The 27,344-nt window shown below is 52.7% G+C and overlaps 2 protein-coding genes across 2 annotated transcripts in view; one reads left to right on the plus strand and one right to left on the minus strand.

Moving 5' to 3' along the window:
- Positions 1-2,472: 2,472 nt before the first annotated feature.
- On the plus strand, positions 2,473-5,883 carry LOC128809006 (translation initiation factor IF-2-like). Its single transcript, XM_053980698.1, has 6 exons — positions 2,473-2,578; positions 3,283-3,572; positions 3,866-3,963; positions 4,132-4,219; positions 5,540-5,654; positions 5,773-5,883. The coding sequence occupies exons 1-5, from the start codon at positions 2,473-2,475 to the stop codon at positions 5,564-5,566; spliced, it is 609 nt and encodes a 202-aa protein (XP_053836673.1). The 3' UTR covers positions 5,567-5,654; positions 5,773-5,883.
- Positions 5,884-9,749: 3,866 nt separating this feature from the next.
- The window catches only part of LOC128809465 (ras association domain-containing protein 8-like), a 34,644-nt gene continuing 17,049 nt past the window's right edge, over positions 9,750-27,344 (minus strand). Inside the window, exons 3-7 of the mRNA XM_053981480.1 lie at positions 14,451-14,603; positions 13,387-14,291; positions 12,241-12,409; positions 11,483-11,593; positions 9,750-10,769 (exon numbers count right to left, since the gene is read on the minus strand). Coding sequence (XP_053837455.1) covers positions 10,738-10,769; positions 11,483-11,593; positions 12,241-12,409; positions 13,387-14,291; positions 14,451-14,603 — 1,370 coding nt within the window. The 3' untranslated portion in view covers positions 9,750-10,737. The remainder of the gene's footprint in view (positions 10,770-11,482; positions 11,594-12,240; positions 12,410-13,386; positions 14,292-14,450; positions 14,604-27,344) is intronic.

Below are 27,344 nucleotides of genomic sequence, written 5' to 3' on the forward strand. Positions count from 1 at the left end.
GGCAGCGGGCGGAACCACCGCGCCTGCGGCGGGGGGAGGGGCGGGGCGAACCATTCGGGTGACGGGGGGGAAAGCGGCCGCGGGGATGAACCATTGCGGAGGGGGCGCGCGGGCTGTACCACTGCGGGGCCGCGGGAGGACAGGGCCGCACCGCTCGGTCCCCGCGGGCAGCGCCGGTCCCGCTCCGGCCGCTTCCGGTTGCTCCATGGAAACAGGCTTGGCAGGGGTGACCGGCATCCCTCCACCGGTGTCTCCAAGCTTTGTGGGGGGGAAAGCGGGGCGCAAAGGCCACCGTGCTGCGAGGCCAGCGTGGGGCTGCGCTCGCGGGATGATCCGTTCCGCTCCGTCGGGCGCCGTCTCTCGGGGCTGGGAGCATCCTCGCGCAGCCCGGTCCGGCCCGTGCGGTCCGTGAGGACACGGATCAGTGCTAAATACCGCTGGCAGACCGCTGCGGTTTTTTTCCCCTCTAACTACTCTCGGCTGGGCCCGACCCACATGTTCCCGTGGCTCTGGCTGAGCGCACGCACGTAGAGAAGGAAGGGCTGGTTTCGCACTGTTCCATCGGCCGTGGGGCTTTGCCCGGGCTGTCCTCGGCTGTCCGCCGGCAAGAGGAGCGCAGCCCAGGCTCTGCTTGCAGGCGGACGTGACCCAGAGCTAACGTACGGGACATTGTCAGGAATCAGGCGGGTACCGGGGAGAAAAGTATGGCCCTTTTCCAGAGAACACAGAGCGGGACAAAACCCGTGCCAGCCTTGCTGCTGTCTGCCTGCTCGAGGCCTGAAAGAGGGGCGAAGCGGGAAGGACCAGGGCAAAGCCCCAGCCAGTGAGCACGCACTGCCTCGTATTAGAAACGGCAAGATCTGCGCTGCAGAGAGGCAACTTCTTATTTGCACCTTAGTCCATGCGGGGTTTGCCAGCCTCCAGGGATAAGACTGGGGGCATGTTCCCCTGTTTGGATTCCTCCCCGAGTCCGTGGGTGCAGCACAGCGGCAGTGGCACCGCACCGAGGCGAGCACGGAGAGCAGCCCGTGATGCTCTCCCGCCATCCGCGAATGCACTTCCCTGTCACTGCACACATCGTGGCTCTGGCACCGCCATGGGGACTGGAAGCCAGCTGGGAACAAAGGGAAGAGCTGCAGGGCTGGGATAAGCGGGAGCTCTCCCGGGGACAGTACCGGCCGTGTCAGCAGGACATTTCATCCCAGAGATTAAGGGCTGAGCCACAAACTTGTTTGGAGCTGAAGGGGGAGCGGGGGCTGAGGGCAAACCCACCAGTGCTGTAGCGAAGCCCCTGGGCCCAGGGCCTTGCCAGGGCAATAGTAATTATCCTATGAGCCAGGCAGTCTTGCCGTTCCTTTAGAGATTCGGACGCTGGCACCTCTGCCGCGAGGGCCTGGGCTGCAGGAGAGTGCTTCGCCTGCCGCAGCAGCGCATCCTCTGCCCACCCTGCGCTCAGCTGGCTCTGCGCCGGCCCTGCTCCATGCTGGATGGTTTAACACAGCGGTCAGGGACGTCCGAGCAACATCCAGAGCTTGGCAGCCAGCTGTGCAAGCACCGCTTCAAAACACCCTCCATCCCTTTGTGCTTACAGTCAGGAGAAGGATTGAAGGATTTTTTTTTTTTTTAAGTAAAACCTGGAATGTATAGTACTGCCTGGAAGAAGAGGGACTTGGTGGAGCAGAGGAGCCAACAAGCATGTGTGTCCTGTACCCTGTAGAGCAGCTGGCAGAAGCAGCAGTGCTGGTAGGGAGGTGTCAGGGCACTACCCAGCCATGTTACTTCCCACTAAAATACCTATTTTATAAAAAAGAGTATTTTCCATGGCTGTGCCTTCTTTTGTGTTGGCTCATGCCCGGAGGGTGTAGGGGTCGGTGTGCTCTGCAGACGATTTCTCTCCAATCCAGGCACCATCCCTGTGCTGGGGAAGATGTAAAATACGTGACTTTTCCACTAAGGCTGCTGGGTGAAAACAAAAAAACCCCACATAGCATGCACACAAAATTACAACAGAGACAGCCTGTCATTGTGCAGGCTGTCACGCAGAAGAGGGGCTGTCCCCCCATCCCCCCTCCACACTGGCAATGGGAGAGCAGAGCCATGGATGAGTGTTGAAGCACTCCAGCAAAAGATGCAAGGAAATCCTTTCGATGTGGAATTGCCACCAGCTATCAGGGAGCCCGTGCTGGGTTTTGCTTCCAAATCTTGCTCCAGGTTGCAAAACACCCGTCGGAACCGGGGCAGCTAATGCCGAGGGAGTTTTCACAAGGGATGCAGAGCTCGTGCCTTTTGCCGGACAGCATGCATTAGCAGTTCACCAGGGATGAGGCGTGCGGCTGCTGTTTGGTCAGTGGCCACATCTGCACCCGAAGTATTTTTTCTTGCCCGACAGCAGTCTGAATGAACCGGGGTGTCACAACAAACGTGCCCGCTCCTCCAGACGCGCTCTGGTTCCGATCTGCTAGAGGAGGGCGTATGTGTGACTTCGGGCAGATGCGAGCCAGCCTGCAAGACTCGACGCCTGGCTCTCTGAGTCTCCAGACAAGACTTTTCCCACCACGGGACAGCGCTGCGCCCATCCGTAAAGCTCTGTCTCTGGTGCTTGGCAAATCCTCCTTGAGGTGCTCTAAAATTTTCAGCATTCCAGCTGTTTGCTTGGCTGCGGCTTGTAGGGTGATGGGCGGGAGCGAGCTCGCCCCGTCAGAAGGTGAGCGCTGTTATACTGAGGACGTACAGAAAACCTCCAACTGCACGTCCCTTTTTTGGGGGGAAGTTGCTGGAAGTAGACTCCCGGGGCCGAGGGACCATCTCCACCCCCTGGCACTGCGAGGGGCACTCGGGTTCGCCACAGGCCCAGCGAGAGAACAACGGAGGGGGGAAAACATACAAAAAATTAATGTGACACCGTGACATTTGATGCAGCGAAGGGAGAGGCGGCAGTGGCAGGGGCGGCCGGGGACACCCCGACTCTCCCCCCGCCCCGTCCCTCCCGCACCGCCTACGTGCGCCCCGCCACTGCCCTGATGGCACGGCCCCGGCGGGCCGTACCATGGGCCGGGCTCCGGCGGGGGCGGAAAGGGGACGGAGGGGAAAGGGGGAGACGAGTGGCGGGGCCATGGGGGTCCAATGGGGAGGGGGCTCCTCGCGGGCGGCGGCGGCGGCAGGGCAGGGGGTCGCCCCCGGCCGCCGCCGGCCCGAGCGAGGCGGCGAGGGCGGGGGTCGGCGGGGCGGGGTGAGCGGGAGGCGGGCGGCGGCTCAACAGGTACAAATGGTTCCTCCCCGCAGCAGCAGCGACGTGCAGAAGCGAACGCGCCGCGCCCGCCGCTGTCACCGCCGGGGGCGGGGGGGGGGGGCCGCCTGCCCGCCCGACCTCGCCCCGCCGCGGCCGTCGGCGGGCGGTGTCGGAGCCGCTATTGGCTGGAGCGGTGCGGGGGCGGGGCCGGCGGGCGGGCGCGCGGCGTCGCTATTGGCTGGAGCAGCGCGGGGGGCGGGGCGAGGGCCCGCGGCGCGCGGCGTGGGCCGGGCCGGGGCAGAGCGAGAAGTTGGCGGCGGCGGCGGCGGCGACGGGAGCGCAGGTGAGGGCGGCCGCGCCAGGGAGGGATCCTCCGTTCCGGAGCTGCGGGGCGCCGCTGGCCCCGGGGCCGCACGGGCCAGCCTGTCCTGGGGGTGGGAGAACGGAGCTGCAGCTCCACGCGCCGCGGAGTCCGGGCACGGCGCGGCTCCCCCCTCCCGCGCCCCATCCTTCGCGCTGCCCGGTGTCGCCTTTGCTGCAGACGGGCCCCGCCGCCCCCCCATCACCCTCCAGGAGCAGGTGAGCCACTGACTAACGCACATTGTGCTCTCGGTGACTCCACTGTGCGTGTGACAGCGGCTAACCTGCTCCTCGGACATCACTGTGCGGCCGCCTCGCTTCCCCGGATCCGCGCCTCGAAGCCTCGACGCCCTCCTGCCCCCTCGGCCAGCCAGGTGAGGGGCTCCGGCGTGCCAAGGAGTCGGCTCCCCATCCGTCGCCACTGTCCTGCCTGCGGCGGTTCCCCATGCTCGGCTCTGCGGACCCCCGATGCGCTGCCGGGAGTGCCCCAGGATCGGATGCCCTTGCACAGGGGAGCGCGAAAAGATTCAACACTCCTGCAGCGGGGCTCGGTGTGTCCGGCGGGAGCGGAGATGGAGGGAACGTGTCGGCATGTGGGTGCGAATAGTTGGTGGTAAAGTTGTTCAGGAGGTATGGCATGCGCCCCCTGTCCTCTTGCTCTTTTCCAAAGTAAATAAGTGCTAGCGGACTCCGTACCAAGTTAGAGACGCATCATCCCGGCCGGTGACATCTTGAGACCCGGTCAGTGACTAACTGAACTGCTATTGCCAAGGGTGTGTTAATAGAAGAAACTCTGCCTAGTATTGCCCTGGATGAGTCACATTTAAAGAGAGACTCTCTAGTCTGTTAAAGGAAAAGCAGAAACGAGCCTCACTTTCCTTTTTTGTTGCTGGTTTTTTTTTCCATCCCACCCCTCACCTTTGCTCGCTGTTTTCTTCATCTTGTGCCAGGGCTCTATTGGCGCCCCGGCCGTGGCTGGGCATTTCCAGAGCTGCCTTGCCCAATGTGCTATGATGTCACGCTGGGGACTCTGACTTCATGGCCCTGAGGAACAGGAAGACGAGCCAGGCAGGGACTTTTCCAGCCACCCACGATGGCTGTCACTAAAAACAGAGGAAGTGATGAAGCAGTTGGCTTTTCCTACATAGTTATCTCTTGTGATTTTTCGGTGAAGAAGCTGGGTAGTTGAAAAATGTATTTTCTGAAAAGCAGCACAGCTTCATTGTCAGCTGAAGTTCCTAATTACCAGCTAGGATTCACCACAGCTGCTGAGGTTCCCTGGAAGGGCTCAAGTATTCCCCTTACTCCTGGGGCTGCTCTCATGTAGCCCTGGACTGTTGTAAAGGCATGATCTGAAGGAATTGGCAGCTCTGGTCAATAAGTAGTTAATTGCACACAAGGCAGAGCAAGGTCCTCTGTTGGTAAAGTGTCTCTCTGACAAGTTTTGCCTGTCCCTATCTCTCCTTCATGCTCTTATCATTTCTGCCTGTGGGTCCCAGAGGAACATCTGCTCTTCACAAGAAAACTCAGCTCCTTCTGTGCTCTGTGTTTCCGTAGCACTCAAACAGCCTGGGAAGATGGGAAAACCAACCAAAGTTACCCAAGATGCTTTCATGTTTGTTCAGAAGCCAAATGGGCCTTTTTATTTTTTTTTAATGGGGGACAGGGTTGAGGGGCAGACAAGTTTGCAGCTGTTTCAGCCCCAGATTGTTTTTTTCTTCCCTAGCTGCACCTACAGCATCTTCCCACTGCTGGTCCTGAGCAGGCAGGAGCACAGTGTAGCCACACAGAGAGAGGGAAACCTGGTGCAAAATCCATCCGTGTATAAGTGTGTCTGAGAGCTGAAACTGAAGGCCACAGACCCTCTGCCACCCCATTTTATAGGTGACCATGCATATAACTAACCTGTGTCTGAAAATAAAGGTGCTTTGTTTCTCTTTGAATAAACAGCCCTGCATTTGGGACTGTGCTGGCTGATGACTTAACCCGGGGAGATGCCGCTGGCAGAAGCAGCTCTGCAGATCTCCTGGCAAGACCTGTCCCACTTCCCATGAGCAGCATTATGGTATGAATGCTTCCAACTTCCTGCTACCAATGGAACCATCCTGTTCAGCTCCAGTAAGCAAAAGGAAGGGGTTGAAGTGAAATTTGTTTGGTTTTGCCTTTTTTGTGTGTTTCTCCAGTAAGTGGAGGGAACATCCAGCTCAGTTCCTGTTTTTAATATTCGTCTGGCATGATTCAAAACTAACCTGCTGTGCTGTCACCCGAAGTCTTCAATAAATCTGCAAAACCAGTGTTTGAGTGCTGATTACTGTAATCCAGGGCATCAGACCAGGTGAAGAGGAAAGCTGTGCCTTCTCAGTGATGTGTCTGATTGCACTGCATGCCTGGTTCCACCCATCTCTTATTTTGCCTCTGTGGCCAGTGAAGGTGGCTTGAAAAGGAGAGCAGAAGGGTGTGACATGGTTGTCCCTCAAGCAGAAAGCCCAGCTGAGCCCTTCTGTCCTGGCCTAGCTGGAGGGTGCTCCTTAGTGATGAGAAAATACACCAGGGCTGTGATGCCCCTTGATTTCATGTTTTTCAGTAGCTAATAAACAGATTTGTAAGATGGTACTTAGCTTGATCAGAAGAGTAGTTGTGTGCTTTTGCTCAGAACTGTAAGAGTTTTGGTGAGAGGCAAGGGAGTGCCTTACAGGAGGGGAAGATGGTGAATTTCAGGCCTGTTGAGCTGAAGGCACTCCTTGTGCTCTTCAAAGATTTTGTTCTTGTTTTAGCTCTTCATGGAGGGAAGGGAACAGGCTTTACCCTTCAAGCACCACACTAAGAAGCGCCTGTTGTGTTCTGTCCATAACATGTCCCAGTGTCAGGTGAGCTCACCGAAGGAGAAAGCTGCTCTGTGAGGAATAGAAGGAGTACATTAATTGTTTAAGAGGAAGTCAGTTAGTTGAATGCAAGCAAAGACTTATATAATACATCCTGAAAAAAAAATATTTCTGCTGGCAGGAGGTTCCATTGGGAGAGAAACTTGCTCATCCATAAACAAGAAAATTTCCCAGCCTCCTCTAGTGCTTTATGGTTTGTTTGTTTGTTTTTTTTTTTCCAGGGTAAGGTAGAATGCAGTCAGTCTGCACTCTGAGATGGAGAAAGAAAAATCATCATAGGAGAGCAGACAATGCTCCCTACATGGACACGCACACCGGTTCAAGCAGCTCTTCTTCACTTGCAGTGAACTATGCTGGTAGAAGCTGTGCAGCCAGGAGCAAGCAGCAGAGCATCTGTACACCACTTGGGGAGCAAAACCAACAGGCATTTTCTCCTCCAGACATTCACACCTTTCCTTATGTAACTGGTACTGAAGTGTGTGCTTTAAAAGCTCCTTGCCAAATCCAGGGGCTGGGAGGCAGCAGAAATGCTTCTAGCACTCTAGATGAAATTGAGGGGGGAAAAAAACCCAAACCCAAACACCCAGGAACTCGTACAAATACATAACTGCAACTTGGGGATGGTTCAAGTATCTGCAGCAGTGTTGCTCTGAAGAAACTGCAGTGGCCTGGGGCAGTGCTGGCACCCAGACCACCATCTGATGAGGATGGTGAGGAGCTGACTGTCCAGGATAGAGGGGCGAGGAGCTGGGGGCCATTTTCTTATGCAATATTAAAAAAAAATCCTAAAAAAAATCAGGTAGTGCAGCCAGGAAAAGGGTGCCAGGGAGGCTGGAGGTGGCTTAAATACTCTTCTGAATGGTGCCTTGTGCTGGCAGAACCTGCAGATTTATTAAAAAAAAAAAAAACACAACAAAAAAGCAGGGCTGCTCACCAGTGAAAAACAGGTATGTCTTTCATTTTGTGACTTTTGGGTGGCACTGGAGCTAGCCAAGAGAAGCATCTGAGGAGAGAGAAACTCTGAAGTCCATTCCCACCCACTCCAGGGAAGGAAGAAGCTGCCTGAGGGACATGGGGACACGAGTCCCTGCCCAGCCAGGCACAGCATCCTCAAGCGACCCTGCATGCTTGGATCCCTGCCTTGCCTGCGAGCCAGTTGTTCCCTCTCCAGTACACACCGTACGCAGGGCTTTTGGTTTGTTTTTTAAGGGAAAAAACAATAATTTATTTGCTTTGTTTTAATCTCACAACAATGGGTAATGGTAATTTCTTCCTACCACTCTGTAGTGGCCTAGAAAAGGACAGCATCATCTCCACTGTAGCAAGAAGGCTTGTCCCAGAGCATAAAATTTTAATTAGGAACAATCACGCAGCCTTGAAATGGGAATTGCGAGCAGCAAAAAAGTCAAACCATCAATAAAATATTCAATGGCAGAAATGTATTATTGACACAGACTTTAGAGCAGCTAAAAGCGGGAAGGCGGGGGAGTGGGTATTGAGCCTCACTGCATTAAATAACAGGCGGGATGCGCACGTTCTCCTGGCCAGCACAGGCTCCCCAAGCCCACAGGAATATAGGTCACCCTCGGCTGGGGAGCTCCCGAGGTAACACATGAGTTTGATTACCACCTCTCCCCCACGTGCACCACAGCAGCGATAGAGATGTTAATCAAAGTAACTTATTACCTCCTGAAACACTGCTGGCCTAGGCAGCAGCTGAGTGATGGTGGGTAGGACATAAAATGAAGAAAATCTGCAAAGACACACAGTCGAGCTGAAAAGAGTTAGCCCCTGGTCACAGCCCTCTTGCTAGCCCCATGCCTGGTTATCAGTGGGGGACGCAGTTGATTTACTCTGTCTCCCACCCATGCAATAGTTCCAAATCCTGCACGCCAGCCAAGGGGCATCAGCTGAAGGGCCAAATCTGCTGTGATATATGTATTTTAAATCCTTATTTTCCACACCCTCCCACACCTCCTTCTAGGAAAGACTGGTGCTGGTTTGGCCTGTTATGATTATGATTGAACCTACAAAGCCAATAAATAATACATAATCGCAACAGAGGAGAAAAAATCCCCCAGACATTCAAATTAATTTTCTACCCCCATTTGGAAGTACCATAGGTGATGACCCTTTTCTCTTTATTCCTGTCTATTTTGCAGAAGGCAAAGCTACAAATGTAATCCAAAAAATGAAAGATCCAGTTTTAAACCTGCAGAGGTCAGTATTTTGGGATATGCAAAGGATGTTCCGTGACACATTAAAATTTGGCCACATCCAAGGCAAGTGGGTTTTCTAAACCTCCTTTTCCCACCCCTCCCCAAGCAGCACTGAAATGCTGTTTACAACGTCCATCACCCACTTCTTAGCAAGGCAGAATTTTTAAAAGGAAGAAAAGCAAGAGTACAAAAAAAAAAAAAAAAAAAAAAAAAAAAGCACATGAAGCCCAAAAAGCAAACAAGCAGGGGAGAAACCAAATGCAGCTGCATGGAACGAACACATTTTTACCAATTTTCCTTGAGATACATGATTTAAGGAGGAGTGTGAGGAGGAGCTTGAAAAGCAACCCACCCAAAAAAACCCAAAAGCCCCAGTTCAAAAAAGGCAACTTTGAAACTGTATGTCCCCACTGTGGCAGCTCTCCACTCATAACCTAAGACACAGCAGTACCAGTGGATCTCCCAAAAAAGCAAACTTTAATCCTTTAATATTACTTGATTTGCCTGCTGGGCTGTGGTGGCACCTTGAAAATCAGCTTTGAGAGGGGAAGATGTCCACAGGGACAAGAGCCCAGCAGAAGCTCAGGGGAGATGGTGATAGACAGCAAGAGCTGACATTCCTGGCTGCTGTTATCCAGGTGCAGACAAAGGGGCTTGGAAGCAAATGGGAAATTTCCTCTTTCCTGCTCCTGTCTGCAGCTGAGCGCCACTCCCTTTGCCTCCTGTCCTAAAATGCTCTGAGCTGCTGCTGTACATTATTAAAATGTTGCCATGTTTCATCCCAGAGATGGCCACATCTCACCGGAGAAAAGCTGCATCCCCTGGTTGTAAAGCACTTCACGATTTAAAAAAAAAAAAAAAAAGGAAAAAAAGAAAAGAGCACTGTGTGCATAAGAGTCAGTTGGTTATAAAATACTCACAGCTTTAATTCAGCAAATAGAAAGAGATAGCTGGGAAATGGAAAAAGCAGCTGTGGAGTGCGCAAACCGCTCTGATGTGTCCGTCAGGCACTGGCAGGGACGGCTCACCCTGGCCACAACAGCACACTCACACCCACTTTGTTCAAATCCTTTCCCAAAGATTTATTGAAAACTGGATCTGCGGCACACAGGATTTACATTCGCACGGGGGAAGCAGGGTTTTACCGGGAACGCTGTGCCCAAGTCACATTTTTCACATACGACATGGTGAAAACAAGCTTAGGGAATCTCCCAGACAAACTCATCCCCTCCCCAAACCACTTCGGTTTTGCAATTAAAATACAAGGCAACCCACCGCAACAGATGAACAGAATGGTAACTACTGGCCATCGAGTTAAAAAAAAAAATTAAAAATATCAGGGAAGTGTCACCAAGAGTATTTTGGTCCTTTTCTCCACTCACACCACCACGGAGAAGGGCTCATTCTGCAATTTTTTACTTTAAAAAGATGAAATTAATTTAAGAAAAACAACTCCTGCTGTGTGCTTCCTTGAAGCATGGTCTGTGGCACCATAGAAAGTAGTTTCTCCTACAGGTTTCTTATAATATACATTAAAAAAAGATGGGCCAGAAATTTGTTTTAAACTTGCTTTTGGGCCTTCCCCTGCCATCAGTGAAGAGGCTGTTTGTCATGGCCCTACTTGCAGTGACGAGTTGCTGTAAAATCTGTTAACTTGCTCCATCCAGGTGAGCCTCCACAAGGGTCTCCACTGCAGCTTGGCTTCCCTAGTCAAAGGAACAATGACTTTTCCAAATGCACGATAGATCTTTTGAGGAGGCTATGCAGAATGGGTGCACTGCTGTCTTCTGTTCAATATAGAAACTGCTTAAAAAAAATAGAAGGGACTTGCTTTCATCCTCAGGGGAAGAGGGTTGCTTTGTGACATCAGTCTCTAGTTTTACTTTACAGTCTGTAAAAATATTCTGTCTGGCCATCCACATCCATTCACAATATAAAGCAGTAAAAAAAATATAAAATATATATGTGTATATATATATATATAAAATATGGTTTATTTATACAGTTATACTTTGAAGGCAATTGATCCTCCACTGCCTGGGCCCTTCTACCTCCAGATGCTCTGCCTGGTTGATACAACTGCAAGACAAGAGAAAAAAACACCTGAGCAATCCCACCATGGTGGGTGAGCATTTGTAAAAAGGAAAACAGGATCTACGTGAACACAAAGCCTGGACAGGGAGATGGGAATGTGTTTGCTGCAGTGTCCTGAAGGATGGGGGTGGATGTATGGGCTGTGTGGAGGATGGCAATAGGGTTTTGCTGAAGCAAAGGTGGCATGGATGGGAGTAGAATGCCAGGGTGGAGGCAGCATCACCACAGCAGGTAGGTGTCCCTACAACAGCTCTCTTTTGCTGCACCCAAAAAACAGGTGCAAGGTGACAAAAGAGTCACAGAAGATAGAAAGGGTTTTGGGATGAACTGGTCACTACGATGGAACAAAAGTAGCTTCTGTAAAAGACAGGAGACAAGTTCTCCTCATCCTAACTGAGCAAGGTCTTAACCCTGGGGGATACAGAGTGGCAGGAGAGGGGATGAGAACCATTCTCCACAGCTCCTGGCAGGGCAGAGAGCCAGGCTGACAGTGTGTGAGCCCCTGGCAGCAGAGCAGAGACTGCTGGAGTGTGAGCTTTGCGCTTCCTAATGGCATCTATAAATAGCTCTGGCCTCCCACCACCAGCACACGCTAACTCTCTGCAGCCCATTTTGGGCAGCAAAAGCCTCTCCCCTCTTCCCACCCATCCTCTGCAGAGCAGCTCACGCTCCCAGGGCCCCAACTGGGACATACGCACCCTCGGGGTTCAGGCTGGACACCAGGGGCTCCGGCAGGGTCCTGGGATGGCCGAGGAGCTGCTTGGTGCTGACCTGGGGAGGCAAGTCTGTACCAGCGGTGGGAGAAAAACCTACAGGATGGGGAAAAACATCCAGCTCAGGCAGGGCTCGAGCCTCCCATGCTTTCTGGGCACAGCCACTGCAGTGCTGCAGGGCAGTCACATCACCTGCTCCGGGTGCTCCAGAGGAGAAATGACCAGGTTCCTTTCCATGAGAACCTCCCACCACCTCCTCTCATGCCTGTGAGGATGCAGACAAGGCCCTGGGCACCACCCTTCCCTCGCCAAACACAAAAAGGTCATTTGTGGCCATGGCATGTCCCCACCAGCCCACAGCCCCTGGGGACTGACACTGGCCTTTGGCCACCTGCCTTTTGCTGCAGCTGCTGTGGTGACATGAGCAAGGCTGTGAAGGAAAGCTCCCTGCAGCCACCTTGGCCCTGAAAGCAGCAATGCAGGATCCGACTCCCATGCATGTTTACGAGCAGCCCCCAGGCTTCAGTGGGGAGGAGGAAGGAGCCCCAGGAGTGACAAATCTCTGAAACCCCATGGAGTGCTCAGCGACTGCCATGTCAGCACACAAACCCCCACCTGCCTAATCTCAGTGCCCAGGGGAGAACTGGTCAGCTTTGGGGCTGACCCCTCGGAGAAGGAGGCAGGGAGTGGGCAGGGGTCCCGCGGAGCAGCACCCGTGGCTGAGCCAGCAGCAGCGTGCTGACCTCCGTTTCTCCAGTAGGCTGGCAGCTCGCACGGGCTTGGCTCCGGCTGGGCGTCCTCCTCCGACCTGGCCTGCAGGACGGTCACCGTGGCCCCCGTCTGCTGAATAAACTGCTGCAAATTACACTGCCTCAGCTCCTTATTTAACTCCTCCAGCTCTTGGGTCTGGGCCTGCAAAACACACACCAAGGGGGGGACAGGGTGAGCCGCATGTTCCCCCCATGCCCCAAGCCAGATGGCAATCATCCACTGGGGCTACTCCTGGGCTGGGGCTCACCCTGCCGGTGCCAGCAGAGGGAACCTCAGGGGTACTGCGGCTCAGCTGCCCCTCTCTGAGGGCCTGCAGGAAGGGAGGCAATGGGGACGAGGAAGACGCTGGTTTGGGAACAGCCCTGCTCTGCTGCATCTCCACAAGAGGGTGCGAGCAGCCATCAAACAGTGGCTGCAGCCGTGCTGGGAGATGCCAAATGTGAATGAGATGCTCAAGGAAAGATGCTGAAAGCATGGGCAGTCTGGGGAAGGCCTAGCTGGATAAAAGCTTTCCCATTTTGCTCCAAAGGGGACATGGTGGGTAAGAGGCAGGAGTCACGCAGCCCCTTGACCCCTGATGCTGGTAGGCTGCAACAGGCAAGCTGGGGGGGCATCACAGCTCATCCCCAGAGCTGCTATCTCCACACTGTGCAGCCCCCCACCATGAGCCCAAGCCCTGCATGGCAAAAAGACTTCGTGCACAGGCACCGTGGGGACCTGTGCCTATGCCCTTTGTGACTCCTTCATCCAAGAGGACATCGACCCTTGTGCCAATGCCACCAACCCCACATGCGGACCACTCGCTCCAGCACCATTGTCTGTGCTGGAGTGAGGTGATGCTGTGCTCCTGGTGCACCAGTCAGAAGGAGCATTAGTCCAGATGTAGCTTGCACAGAGCGCAATGGGTGTGGGACCCTATGCCAGTGGGGCAAGAGTGGTGGTGTCCCTCTGTTAGTGATCACTGCTGCTGAGAGTTGCGCACCCAGTCCCAAGTTCACTGGGCAGGTGGAGTAACCAACCCCAGTCAACCCACTGATCTAATGTGTCTGGAAAGCTGGTCCCACCTTCTCCTGAAGGTCTTACCATCCCATGGGGTGGCTCAACCCAATCCTATCTACCTGCAGGTTCTTTTCAGCTTCCTCCAGGGCCTTCTCCACACTGGCCAGGTTGCTCTCCAGCTGGGTGCCTTGCTTGACCTTGGCCTCCAGGTCCCTTTTCATTTTGGTGGCCATGTCCTCCAGCTCTATGGGGCTGGGCATAGAGATCTCCTTCCCTCTCTTGGCCCTCTCGGCCATCTCCCATTGGATCTCCTCCTGCAGGGCTTCAGTCCGGACACTTAGTTCATAGATCCTCTGGGTGTACTCCTCCAGGCTGGCCCGCAGGCTCCTAACCCGTTCCTGTCGCTCCCGCTCATACTCCTTTTCCAGCTGGAGCTCACTCTGCCAAAACTCCTCCTCACCCAGCTCCATCTCATTCCTCCGCACCACTTGCTCCAGATAGAGGATTTCATTCTCCTGGCCAGCAAGCTGGCTGCGCTCCCAGAGCCGTAGGTCCATTTCTAGGGTATCCCCATGGGCCTCCAAGGAATGCAGCTGCTCCTGCTGCTGCAGCACTCTCCTAAAGAGCTCCTCCTTGGAGGGCTGGACAACACCACCACCCTCCAAGTCTAGCCCATCTCGTGTTTGGTGCCTCCACCGGCCCATGGTAAACAGGTCACTGGAGCCTGTAGGACCCAGGCTGAAGGTCATGGATTTTTTTGGCTCCCTGGAACGGGGTCCATCTATGCTGGTGAGCCTGGGCTTGATGGGCAAGCTGGCCCGGATGAACATCCTCTCGGGAGCTTGGGGAGCACCCTCTGAGGAGGGCCGCTCGGCCATGCTGGGGCCTGTCCGCCGCAGGATGAACTGCACATCGTTGGCATACTGCCCACACTTGGCCAGAGACTCCAAGGGACACTCCAGCGGCAGCAGCTGCCGCTCCTTCTCCCGCAGCTTCTGCACCAGCACATAGCGGCCCGTCTGACCTGCCAGGAGGAGGTGAACACACACATCAGATTGGGAAAGCAGAGGCCAGCAGGGGTGTGCTGAGGCTGCTGCCCCATAGGCAGTGCTGGTAGCATCCCCACCACCACAGAGCAAGATGTCCACCCACCCAAGGACTCCTCTTCCCAGAAAGAACTCACCAATGGCCCGCGCCAGGGCAATGACCACTTCTTGGCAGGTGGTTTGCTCCGAGACTCCACACACGACCCTCTGGATCCCATCCACCCAGACCTTCAGCTCCATCCCCACAGCTGCCAGCCTCAGGTGCTCTAGGTCATTGCAGGATGGGCTGCCTGTGGGGAGAAAAGAAACCAGGTTTCCATCCCACACCACTAACAAGGAATACAAGACACTTTAAAAACAGTGTCATTAAATCATCATCCCATGGGGTGAATCCCAGACCAAGAAGTTGTTTGCTGCCACCCTGTGCACAGATTGCACTTTTGCTGATGTTACTAAACGCTGATATTCATTGGCAAATAATATTTTTTTTTTCATCATGTCTGGACAGTGTGTCCAAATCTTCCTGTAGTGGGAAATGATGAGGTCTGTGTGTCTGTGTGGTGCTCAAAAGATGCCCAGGTTATTTCTGCTGCAAGCACAGACTTTTAATGGGTTTGCTGCACTTTCACTGCAATTTCTCTGAAAATTTGACAGAGTGGCACTGAGGGATGTTCTAAACAATGTTGGAAAAGGCAAATGAACTGCTGGCTGCCCACTTTTGCAATGATATAGAGGGAAGATTCAGATAATGCACATTTTAATCTTTTCATATTTACATCCATCTCAGTTTATCAGAGAGAGATTAAGAAATTAAAATAATGCCTCCTTCTGAACAAAAGCATGACCAAAGGTAGGGTTTGGGAGGGGTAGCCAGGCACAAACACCCATGACAAAGCCCAGGCTCTGACCAAAACTGGGCCCAGCTCAATTCCCATCCATGGGTACTACTACCATAAAACAACACCTGTTAACCTGGGCACACCCAACTCCTATCTCTTCCAGCAGCTCAACAACTGCAACTGGCATAAATTAAAGAAAAAAAAAAAAATTAAGCACAAGCTGTAAAGAACTCAAATTTTTGAGCTTACAGTGTTTTCAAACACCGTGCAAAGATCTATCTATTTTCCCTGCTATAACAGTGGTTTTGACAGTATCAGTCTTGTCTGAAAGCCCTGGATGGAGCAACATACACTAAATTTTCAGGCCCTCTATCCAGGGGGATCACAAACTGCTTTCCCAGCTTCACCTGGCTGGTCATAGCCCCCCCGCCCCCCCCAACCCGCTCCAGCTATCCCAAGTTTGTAGCCAGGCTGTGAGAAAGCTTGACCTTAGGTTAAACTCCACTGCTTCATATTTTTGTTGCCTACTTGAGTAATCAAAGGGAGGGCTTGAAGGGTCCTGTCTCCAGTGATGAGGAATTTTAATCATGGTGTGAGAAAGGCAAGGAGAAACCAAGGAAGGCATGGCTTCTTGAGGACATTCTGCGCAGGTGCCGGGTCCTGCTGGTGCCACCTCCCTGCCCACCTCCAAAACATGGGCACAGAGCAGCCGTCACAAATACCTCAGCGCTGAGCTCATGTTTGCCTTGGCTGACCGACCGGGGAAAACTGTGGGGCTGAAGGACACCTTGGGTTTGGCCCACCTCCCTGTGAGCCCCAAACCACTCAAATTTGCAAGATATAAATTTCAAGCTGTGTTTTGGCACCACTTCTCAATCCTGTGTATTCAAGGCTGCAACTGTCCCCCGGCACGGAGCAAAGTCCAGGTGCCACTGCGGCACCACCCAAATCACCCTGAAACCACTGTTGTTCACCACCCCCCAACCTCCCCCTCAGCAGCACCCTAACACCAAAACTGGAGTGCAACAAATCCACAGAGCACTCCCTGTACCCTCCTCCTTCCCTGACCAGGGACCAAGCTAGTCTCAAAGCCGGTTTCTTGTGGCACGACCCAGTAAGGGGGCCAGGAGCTTAAGAATAAACAAGAAAAATAACCCAGCTCGTTCAGTCACACCAAACAGTCTCACCTTGCTGGCAAAATCTAGGGGCTGCCGAGTTCTGTGGGAGCAGGATGGCTGCCCACACACGGGTCCCGGGCACCTGTCCGGGTTCAAACCAGGCACCAACCTCTGGCCCCGCCCTGGCCGGCGTTCCAGGCAATCATTTACCAGCAGCCCAGCATGTGGCACAGCACTGCCAAAAACCTGGGAGAGGGGCAGCCAGCTTTGCTCCTCAAGCAAGAGAAACCCCCCAAAAAGCAGCCAGGGCATAATCCCCACCCCATTCTCCAGCAACCCAAAATACAATGGATTTTATTGCTTCCTTAGATCCTTGCAAGCACAGGGGGTCCTTGCTGTAACCTCTGGGGGTTTTGGGAATTGTCTCCAGCTTGCTGCCAAATACAGGATGTTATCTGTTCCCTCGAAGAGGACTGCTCCCTTCTCTGCCTGTCCTCCCCCTGCCTTCTGGGGAGGATCAGCTCCCACTCAAAACCAGCCTCACTGCCCCTCTTCCTCCAGATCCCTGGCTTCACAAGGGAGCTGACAGGATGAAGGTTCATCCTTATCTGAGGGGACCTGCAATGCTCCCTGATCCCCTCTGTTCCTGCTAGGAAGGGACATCACAGGCTGAACTCAGCATCTCATCCCCAATACTCTACCATGACAGCATCACTCCAGTTAAAAAAAAAAACACACCCTAAAACCCCATCAGGCAATCAACCTTAAAGCATTCACCTTGCCCCAAGCATCGCCTTTGCTGTAACCCACTCAGTTCTTTACCATCACTCAAAACCACAGCTGGGGGTGAGTCTCATTGCCCCACTTGCAAATAGACCCCTCTCTTAATGGAGTTCTCTGCTGACCCCCTGCATTAATAGTGGGTGCCTTCATTACACCACCAGGTAGGAGAAATAATGGGCTTTTTTTTGGGCAAGAATTGCTTTTCCTGGGAAAGAGCAGCTTCTCAGCAGAAGGCAGGTTTCCAGCTGCCTCTGTTTGTATTTGCCCCAGGAGGCTGCTTTGATCATGAACCAGAAGTGCAGGCAGCTGCCAGGCCCTGCCCCTGCCCCAAAACAGCACCAGGGAAGCCAGCAGGTGACTATGGGTGCCAGGATACATGATTGCTGCTCCCAAAGGCCGCTCATTTTATTCTTAACCCTCCCCACTATGGATTTCTAAATAATTTTTATTGGAAGCAGGTTAACAAAATTACTAATTTTCTGTTCCCTTTCCCCATGTGATGGGTCCTAAAATTGAGGTGAGGGATGATTCATACCATGACTTCAACAGATTTCCTGACTGAAAATAAGACTTTCAAATGCTGACACTAAAAAAAAAATTTTTTTTTTTAAATTAAAAATCTTAAATCCTTCAGCCTTATTTTGATTCCTGGCACTGCTGTCTCCCAGCCTCTCTGAAACTGTCAGGCTAAAGGGAGTGGAGATTAAGGAGTATTTCTGCACGTGCAGGAGGATTCATTTCTTGCTCCTGCAAACTGCCATTCTGATGCCTACTGGGACTCACAAGGGTTTGGTGACCTCCACAGACTTGAAATAATAGAAAATTGGCCAGTCACCCTCCTCACAGAAGTGAGGCCCACTCCTGATTTGTGAGGCCACCTGCCATGTCCCCTACAGAGTCTCTCAGAAGCTGAGAAAGCACCTTCTAGCCAAGGACTGCAAGGACTTTGCAAGAGTCTACTATGTTTTGACACACACAATAATAATAATTAAAAAAAATTAAAATCCATTTCAGAAAAAAATCACCCATTTTACATCCAACAGCAAGGCCTAGCAACCCAAATACCAAAGCACCCCAAACATCTCTACCACAGCTCCTAAAAAGGACATCTGGGACCAGCATAAAGATTTTGATGGGCAACCTGCCAGCACTAAGGCTTCACCCATTTTTGCAGGTTTACTCACCTCCCTCACTATGTCCACCCCCTGGAAGGGAGCTGGGTACAGGGCCGGGTGGCAGGAGAGGAGTGCCACAGGGAAGGCTTCCAAGAAAGTGTACTTAAAAGTGAAAGGAATCCAGAAGACCAGCCTTTTGTGTCAGGGTTTGGGCTGAGGGTAGGGTCATAAAGACCCATAGTTAAGAAACTGCATTAGTTCTTGAGAGCAGGCTGTGATGAGCCTGCAATCCATGAAGCACCAAGATGTCCATAGGGACCAGCAGCTTTGCATCCCTTTGGATGCAGTCCAGGATAATGCTGGGGTACTCTCAGTTGTTTTATTTCTACTTTGAACCTGACCCTCTGGCTCCTCTCCCAACCAATGCTGGGGGATGCTTATCCCAGCCATGTGCAGACACACCAATAAAAAAAACCCAACCCAATACATGAGTAAGCAGCAAGTGGGAAGGGAAAGGGGTGGCCCTGTGCTGCCATCGTCTGTGCTGGGGCGCTGGCAGGCTGGTTGTGACTCACTGCCCTGCTGTAGTGATCTTACATCCAGAAGCTATTTAATACTTCCTCAAGTCTCTCCCTGCTCTAAGCACTGGGGCCAGCTCCTGCACCAAAGGGGAGAGATGGTATTTGCCCACCTACTGAAAGCTCTGGTGGGGCAGAAGCCTTCCTATTACTCTGGTGACCAACACCAAGAAGATCCATAAATAACTGAAGCCTCCTGACAACACCTGCAGCAGGTTGGAGGGGATGGGACATGGTCCAGGTTTCCCTCCAGACCACAAATTGCGTCTTCCTGCCTTGGGACCCTCTTTTGGAGTGACATCACCTGCCCTTGGCTGAGCTGTTACAGGAACTGAGCAGTTCTGCTGGGCTTTCCATGCCATGTCCATCCCAGGACAGAAGGCAATGTCGTGGTCAGGGTTGATTGCTGGCCAGTCCAACGCTAAGCGTGTATCAGCTATGGCAAGGTTTGATGTTGTGGCACATCCCAGGCTGCCAGCTCCCTTGCTGGGCAGAGATGTCCATCCACATCTCTGAACAAGCTGTCCATGCAGCAGAGTCTGGCAACCACTCATGGTCACTGCCACCACAGCTGGGAGCACCAGGCAAAGCCCCAGCCACTTGCTGCATGACCTTTCCACTATTCCAGCTTGTCCTCAGGAATGCCAGCTCCAGGATCCTGAAGGAACACATCCTCTGGCCTGGTACAAGGCAGCCAAGAGGGTCACCTACCAAAGACAGCAGTGTCCTGTCCTTTAGCATGGGGGCCATCAGTGTGCAGCTGGGACACTCACACAGAGCTCCAAACTGGAGCAGCACATGGGTTACTTCCTCCTGGCACAAAGAGTTGACAGGGGTTAAACAAGCTCAAGAGGTGACAAACAAGTCCTACCAGAGTGGTCACAGCCCAGAGAGGCAGCTCTTCATCCTTCCACCATCACAGGGAGGGTGTGCCTCACACCCCAGGCCTAGGAAAGCCAGCAGCCCTTACACAAGGCAGCCACAAGTACCCAGGAGCAAGGAAGCAGCCAGGATGGGGTTCTAATTCACACCCAGGCAACTTATTTAGGGGTGGCCATAATAGCACCATAGCCTCAGTTCACCCATCATCCCTCATCCACCTCCCTACTCTGATATGTTGTGCCTGACAGAAAGCCCTAAAAATTGGCAAATGACCAAAATCGGTAATTTAACCTGAAGGTGCACTTTTACCAGAGATGTGTGGATGGATCTGAGCCCAAACACCTCCCAAGGGTCTGCTGCCTTTCAATAGCAAGCAGCTTCTGCTGGGGGCATCCTACAGCACACAATACACACTTGGCATCAGCAAAAGTTACATCCATGTTTCAAGGGCTTTTTGCACTAAAGGAGATCAAAGGAAAACTATGTCTTGTGGCATTTGCATGCTCAAGAGCTAAAGCATTATTTGAGCCAGAAATCACAGACCACCATGAAAATCCTCTAGCAATCCAAAAGGGCACATGTCCCACACAAGGATCTTGCAATCTTGCAGGAACTGTCCAAAGAGACATTTCTGGAGAGCCATAAGCACCACCAGCAACCTCCCATTACGAGAAAAATAGAGGCTTAGAGATTTTCTGCTCCACTTCCTCCCAAAAATTACAGACCCATGCTAACATGCCTGGGGAGGCTGGCCAATGTTGAGCAGGGCAGGAAGAGTCAGGGACAAATCTTGCCGAGAGCTGTGACGCAGAATGGGGACAGTCCTCAGGGTGATGGCCTTTGGCAGGGATTTAGGGGAGGGAGGCTCACATCATGGCTGATGTCAAAGACACTCACTCCATGCCACCCTCACCTGCCAGGATTTCTGCTTTTCAACCCAAGCTTTTTGGTCTGCTACAGCATCAGACCCACACGGAAACAGCACTGTGAAGAAACTGGGAGACCTTTTCTCCCTCTTAGATAAGATTAAGATTTGTGGCCGTGCCAGGTCAGCACTGAGAGTCATATGAAAACATGAAGAATCACAGCCAGTGACATTTTAGGGATGATTACTAGTCAGTCCACCCCACAGATGAGCCACCAACCAAAAGTTCATTATAAATTAAAAGCAGCAAAAACACCCCTCCACCTACTGCACACACTCACATTACAGCGTTTCAGCCTGGAAGCGGAAGGATCATCTTTCGCACCTTCACACATCGTGTTTCTCCCTTGCAGCACTAATGACTACTGTTCACGGGGAGAGAGCTGGCAGGACAGGCTAGGAAAAAGTCTGCCCTAAACATGAAGGTTTGCAAGGGAACCATTAGCAGCACCTGCTATTCTTGTAACCATGACCATCACCCCCGGTCCCACATGTGAAGAGTGACATCACATGTGCAGCTGGAAATAAATCTGTAGGTTCTTCCCAAGGGGGAGAAGCAAAATTAGCAACAGTGTGTAGATTAGAGGGGAAAGAGGAAAGGCTTTTGCACTGCCATGCTCTTTTCTTTCTTTTGCAATTGAGTGCACCCTGATGCCATGACCAGGATGGACCTAGCTCTGCCCCCAGTCCAGGGGCAAGACTAGGTCTACACATCTTGGGGCTCTAGGCTGATCTAGATTAGGTTCATCATCTTTAGGGCATGACTCACAATCCAGCTCCTAAAAGGCAAGCTCTGAGGAGTACTTACCCAAGCATCCACACAAACACAAACATGGCACTAATATGCCAGCAGGTCCAGAATTTCTGCTGTGTTCATCTTCCACAGCAGTCGGTCATCAGCAAAAGCACGATGCAATTTGTGAGTATTCCCCTGTTATGACACATAGTCCATCCCCCACGTCAGAACACAGCTTGTATTTCTCACCACACAGAACACAAAAGGGAATCTTGAGAGGCAAGAGCCTGCTCAAGCCTTGGACATACTCTTCCCCAGCCAAAGAAGAGAACTTCCATTCCCCCCCACTCCCCACCACCTTCAAGGGCAAAACCAAAACAGGGAAAACCCAACCAATGACGTCTCTCTCCCAATGCCTCCAGAAGAGCCAGAAAGAAGCCTCAAAGAGCAGCTTCCTTGAGATGCTTGCCCCGTCCAGCCCAGAGGATGAGATGAGCCTTGACCACCTAGAATACAAGCAGAGACAGATATGCTCCCTGTCTCCTGTTGAAGTAATCAAGAATTTCATCCCCATAGGATTACAGGAAAATTCAGGCTCTGCAACTAGGACCAGGGACATAAAAAAAGCCAAATGACCTACAAATATTGTCCCTCCAACCTGCCTTTCAGCCTCCTTTAGAAGTGCTGGTGTCAGCCACCAGCAATCCTCTTTCCATTCCAATTCTCCTCCTACAGGAGAGGGTAATTAACAAATTCACAAATGCACAACTAGGGATAAACCTTCCAGATTTTATTCTCCATTTCCAGAATAACTTGCAGTTTCCTACCCTGCTTCAGAAAGCAGCCATGTGTCAAGGACACACTGCTGGGTGTCCAGAGTAGAGGATGCACAGATGAATATGCAGGTACATGCTGTCATGGATATTTATTTATAACTTTGTAGGATTAAAAAGGATTTTAATGACGCTTTGCAGAGAGCTGAATAGGTTCATTTCTCTCACATGCTCAGACACAAAGACAAATAAACAAGGGACTCAGAATGAATCCTGGCTGAAACCTTTGATAAGACCCTTGGGTATTTTAGAAGTCTCTGCTTTCACACTACCTGGCACATGACTAATTAGGTGGAGGTGCTATCAATCACTGCCTGAACCCACCTAGAGACAATAAGCTCTTTAAAGCAGTAAAATCACAGCATATCTCTGGAGAGGCAAGTGCATCTGGGACATCAATCCAGGGGTACAAATCAGAGTCCTACAACAAGTGAAGGAAATCACAGCTGCATGACCAACTCCACTCCCCCAAACTGCCTTGCTGGACTTTAGGCTGAAGGGGTTTTGATGCCAGCAAAGGGCTCCATCTCTTGCTCCATATATAGGGCCAACCCTTACTGATACCTGAAGGATCAAAATGGGATTGGAACATGAGCTGGGGACTGGACCAGCATTTCTGCCTGCACAGAGTGGGAGACTCAATAAAAATACATTGTTTCTCCTGAAGCATTTAGGTACTTAATCCTCATGCAGCTAATGCTCACATGGGGTCGCTTTGGGGAAATAACGTACTTTTAAACTTCCTAGCCCAACTTCTTTATACTCTCAGCAGGTTGTTAAAAAGCCTAATGAATTCAAAGAGGACAATACCAAATCCAATGTCTCAGTCTAGGCAATCCTCAAACTGCATTAAGGCAGTCAAAAAAATACTTGAGAAGGAGTTTTGAGGGACAGCTAGTTGTCAGCATGCAGCATCTCAAAGATTCAAAGCCATGTTTCTAGCACCTCCACTCCTGAGTCCCAATGATGCTTCCCTCCCAGACTGGGAGATCCAAATACCTTGGATCACGTATGATGTGGTACAACCTTGTGCCCAGGCTGGGTTAGCCCTGGGAAAGCCTTGCAGAGGCACTCCTTTGGGATGGGACCCTAAGGACTTGACAAGCTGCCCTGAGAAAGTCCCCTCCCAGAGGAATCAGGGCAGGGAGAAGAGGAAGGAGAGATGACCTCAGAGCAAGCCTGGGAAACACCTAACTTTCTGTAGGCACAAACCATCAAGCAAAGACCTGGGCATACTGGTCAAGAGTCCAGGGAGACCACGAGCTGCTTTCTGACAATTAAGCTGTTCTCAGAGAAGAGTGTGTATGTGTTTGTGTTGCAGGAACCAGCCAGCACTGATCACAACATGCAAAGAGGTCCACACAGCATTCACACTGCACGTATGTTTGGCTCTTAGCAGAAAGGAGTGCTGACACCTCCAAACGTTGCCAGAACTTGGAAAAGAAAATAAAAACTGGCAAGTGAAAAAAGCAACCACAAAGCCTCAAAAAAACCCAACACAACCCATCTTTATTCTTATGAAGAGATGCCTATGGTGTTTATCCAACCTGCTGCACACCACCAGCTGCCTCAGGCAAGCGTCCAGAGGCAGAGACCAGCTCCCTGCTGCACACTCATATTTCCTGGGGAAAGTATTGTTCACAGCAGGAACCATTAAACCAGCAAGAACCCTACAAGTGCTCTCCCTGTCAGACAGCTTCACAACACCACCTGGGTGCCAATGGTTTACCCGGGCTGGCAGGAATAACAGGGAGCAAAGGGGAGGCTGCCACGCACTGGGCTTCCCTGCCAACACAGCTACTCTCCTGCAGGATGCTCTAGGTGCCTCCAAAGTCCCCGCTGTGTTCAGGAGTGCAATGCTAGGTCTAACACTACGGAGGACATCCATGGGAGGCTCTGGACCCCAAAGGGCTGTTGAGAGCACTGTGACATGCCACTGTCATGCAGGAAGCACCTGAGGGGACACAAGAAGGGTTGAGCATGAGGCTCCAGAGATGAGCTCCAGCAGGTTCTGTGTGCTGTAGCAGGGTTAGGAAGTAGCAGCAAAAGAAGCCTTCATGGCTCAATTGTCCTGAAGTTTCCACCTATGTGTTTGGTTAAGAAGTGTTTCAGGTTATTTCTCCCCTGTACCGTACCCCCCCCCTTTTTTTTTCTTTTTAAGGCAACAAGTTATTCTAGATGACTAGCCTGGGGCAGCTGGAAGCACCCCAACCCTCAAGAAAGTGCTGACTCCAGCCCACAAAAAGCCAGACAATCAGCCACTTTTAGGAGCTCCTGAACTTGGCATCGAAAAAAATGGAAGGACAAAAATGTTAGCAGTCCTTTACAACAACAGGATTCTGTTAAAAACCTTCAGTGGGGCCACGCTTAAGCTTTAATTTGAATACACGGGTTTGCAAGGGCATAGACAAGTTGGAGCAGATGGAAGAACATCCTTTAAAAAGATGCTCTTGAAAACAATGCATACACACAGAGCTGACACCTAAAGTGTTCTCATGCCTTTGTTTAATCTGGGGCACAGAGCTACCCACTGTCAAACAGCACCTGGATTTCTCCGTAGCTCACCACAGCACCCAACCTCGCATGACTCCAGAAAATACTCTGCTCTGAAGCCTTGGCACACACATCACTGCCTCCCAGCCAGAAAGGATTAACTCTTTGTCTGGAATTGCTCCCAAAGCATTCCCTCCCCAGCACATGGAGAAACAACAGAACATGGGTGAAGGTCAATTCTGTGCCACCACTGGAGGTTTTTCCTATTGAAGATGACATGAACAAGACAGGACAGAGAAATGCTGAAAAACATGGAAAGGATTATCCAGTGTGGACCATGCAGATGCACTCAAGCAATATTTCCCTGCAGCACGTGGCAACAGTGAAGGCAACCACAGGACACATCTCCACTATGGAGGCAGACAACACACACATGCTGCCAGATTAGTGCTCAGGTCTGCCTCTTTAAGACCTGGGTAAAACTAATTTCCATGTTCCTCTCACACTCATTTGCAAAGAGTTTTGTATTTCAGAGCAACTGGCATGCCCTTGCTAGGAAATAGTACAGGATCCTGGGAACTGCAGTACTCAATGCTTTGAGTGCTGGGCACCCGCAGGTGCTGCAAGCAGCACTCCCTGGCCTCACAACTTTGTATGACAGGGTGGAAGAAAGGCTTCAGGAAGATGTGTGCACTTGTGGCAGCTTCTGGATTTCCATGCCATTTCTTTCAAGAGGGCATAGGGAAGCCAGAAGAGATATGTGGAGAGGGAGTCCAGGCATCGTGCTCAGGCTCCCCCAGCAGATAACAGGGATGTGGGAGGATTCCAGGCATTCCAACAGCATCAACAGAAGGTAAGAACATCCCCCCTTCCCCACAGCCCCTTCCTGAAAAGACACCACTGGTACTGCCTGATAAGGAAAACAAGCAGCATTCCCACTCCTACCCACTGCAGATACAGCATGTGCTCACGGTTTGCTCTCTTCTCCATAAGAAGAGCTGCAATTCCTGCCTCACGAGGAATGCAGCTCCCCACAGAGCTGCCCTTCGAGGTGAGCTGACAGGTGTGTGTGCAGCACTGCTGCTCAATTCCGGCAGGCACCAGGGCCCCAGCATTTGACAGCAGAGCTCTTTCGTGCTCCCACACGCTCCCGGGGCCCGTGCCTGCCTGGCAAGTCCCGGCAGAGCGCGGGGCCCGGGCCCGCGCCGTTAGCACCGGCATCCCGGGGAGCTGGCCCCGGCTCACGGCGAGGAGCACCCAAAGATCCCGTCTCACCTCTTTCGACCATTTCTCACTAGTTTCCGCCTAATTTCTCCTGAAATCAGCCATTCCAAGGGGAGTGCCATGGGCTGTGCCTGAGGCAGCCACTCGGAGTGAGAGGTGCACGGCTGTGACCCTTTCTTCTGTACGGTACCCGTGAACGCACGTTTGGGTTTTTAACCTGCAATTACAAAGTGCTGTTGCAGGGCAGGGAAAAAAAAGCCAGGAGAGGAGCTTGGTGTCCCGTTCCCCCCGCCTCCTCCTCCCCGCAGCAGGCCACAAGTGGAGTTACGAAACAACCTGCCAACCTGCCGGCAGAGTTCACGGAAGGCATCAGAAGTATGCGGCTGGAGCCTGGCTCTTATCGAGGAATTTAACTCCTCTCCTCGGGGAGACGGAGACGTCTCAGAAGGGAGAAAGGACGTGCGGTTTTGCCCCACGGATGCGAGGGGAGGAGGCTCCTGGCACGGGCACCTGAGACCCCCACGCCGCCTCGGCTCCTCCGCTGGGGTCTCTGGACAGTGTTTGCCACGCCGGTGGGGCCGTGGTGCTGCTCCTGCCAGCGGGGCCCGGCCGCACCGTGCTGGTGGCCGGTGCTGCTGGGGGTGCCTCGGGCAGGCGGGAGGCAAAGCCACCCGGTTGCTCGACCGACCGGGGAGCGACAGGGGCGTCACCGGGCAGGTGGCAGCGGGGCTCGGAGTCTCGCTAGTGCCGAACGCCGCTCCCAGTCACCCCAGCCCGGGCTCTCCTTACGGGATCCGGGATTACTGCGGCGCCCTGCCCCAAGCCAGCTGCTCGCCGCCCCTGCCCCACTTTGCAGCTCCGTGGGGCTGCCCCCCGCCCCGGTGGGCCCTGTCAGGCGGATGAGGCGCCGGCTGCCCCGGGGACGGCTCTCTCCGCGGACACCCGCGGCCAGCGGCCCCGCCTCAGCCGCAGCCCCCGAGCTCGGGGCCGCTCCCGGTGGTACCGGTCCGGCTGCGACTGCCGCTGCTTTGCAGCACTGGGCGCGGCCCTGCCCTGCCGTACCGCGCCCGTGCGCACTCACCTGCCGCCAGCCCGGCCACGGCAGCGCAGCTGCGGCTCCGGCTCCTCTCCTGGGCGGCGGCAGTGGCCGTTCCGCTCCGCACCGCGGAGCCGCGCCGGCCTCAGCCCCGCCCTCCGCGCGCCGCCAGCCCCGCCCCGCCCCGCCAGGTGTGCGCCGCCCCCACCAGGTAAGCCCCGCCCCACACACGAAACTCCCCTGCATCACCTCGGCTGTTCAAAAAAAGTCTGAAATTCTCCTTAAAAAAAAAAAAAAATCTTAAATTATTTTAAAACCTCCCCCAACAACCTTAAAATCTTCTATTTGAAAAAAAGTCATACAATTGCTCTAAAAACCCAAGATATTAAAATTCTCATTTTAAAATAAAGCCTTAAATTCTCCTTTTTGGTTGTTTTCTTAAGAACTCATAAATTCTACATTTTCCCCC

This window comes from Vidua macroura, chromosome 6 (assembly GCF_024509145.1).
Source record: "Vidua macroura isolate BioBank_ID:100142 chromosome 6, ASM2450914v1, whole genome shotgun sequence".
Taxonomy (NCBI): Eukaryota; Metazoa; Chordata; class Aves; order Passeriformes; family Viduidae; genus Vidua; species Vidua macroura.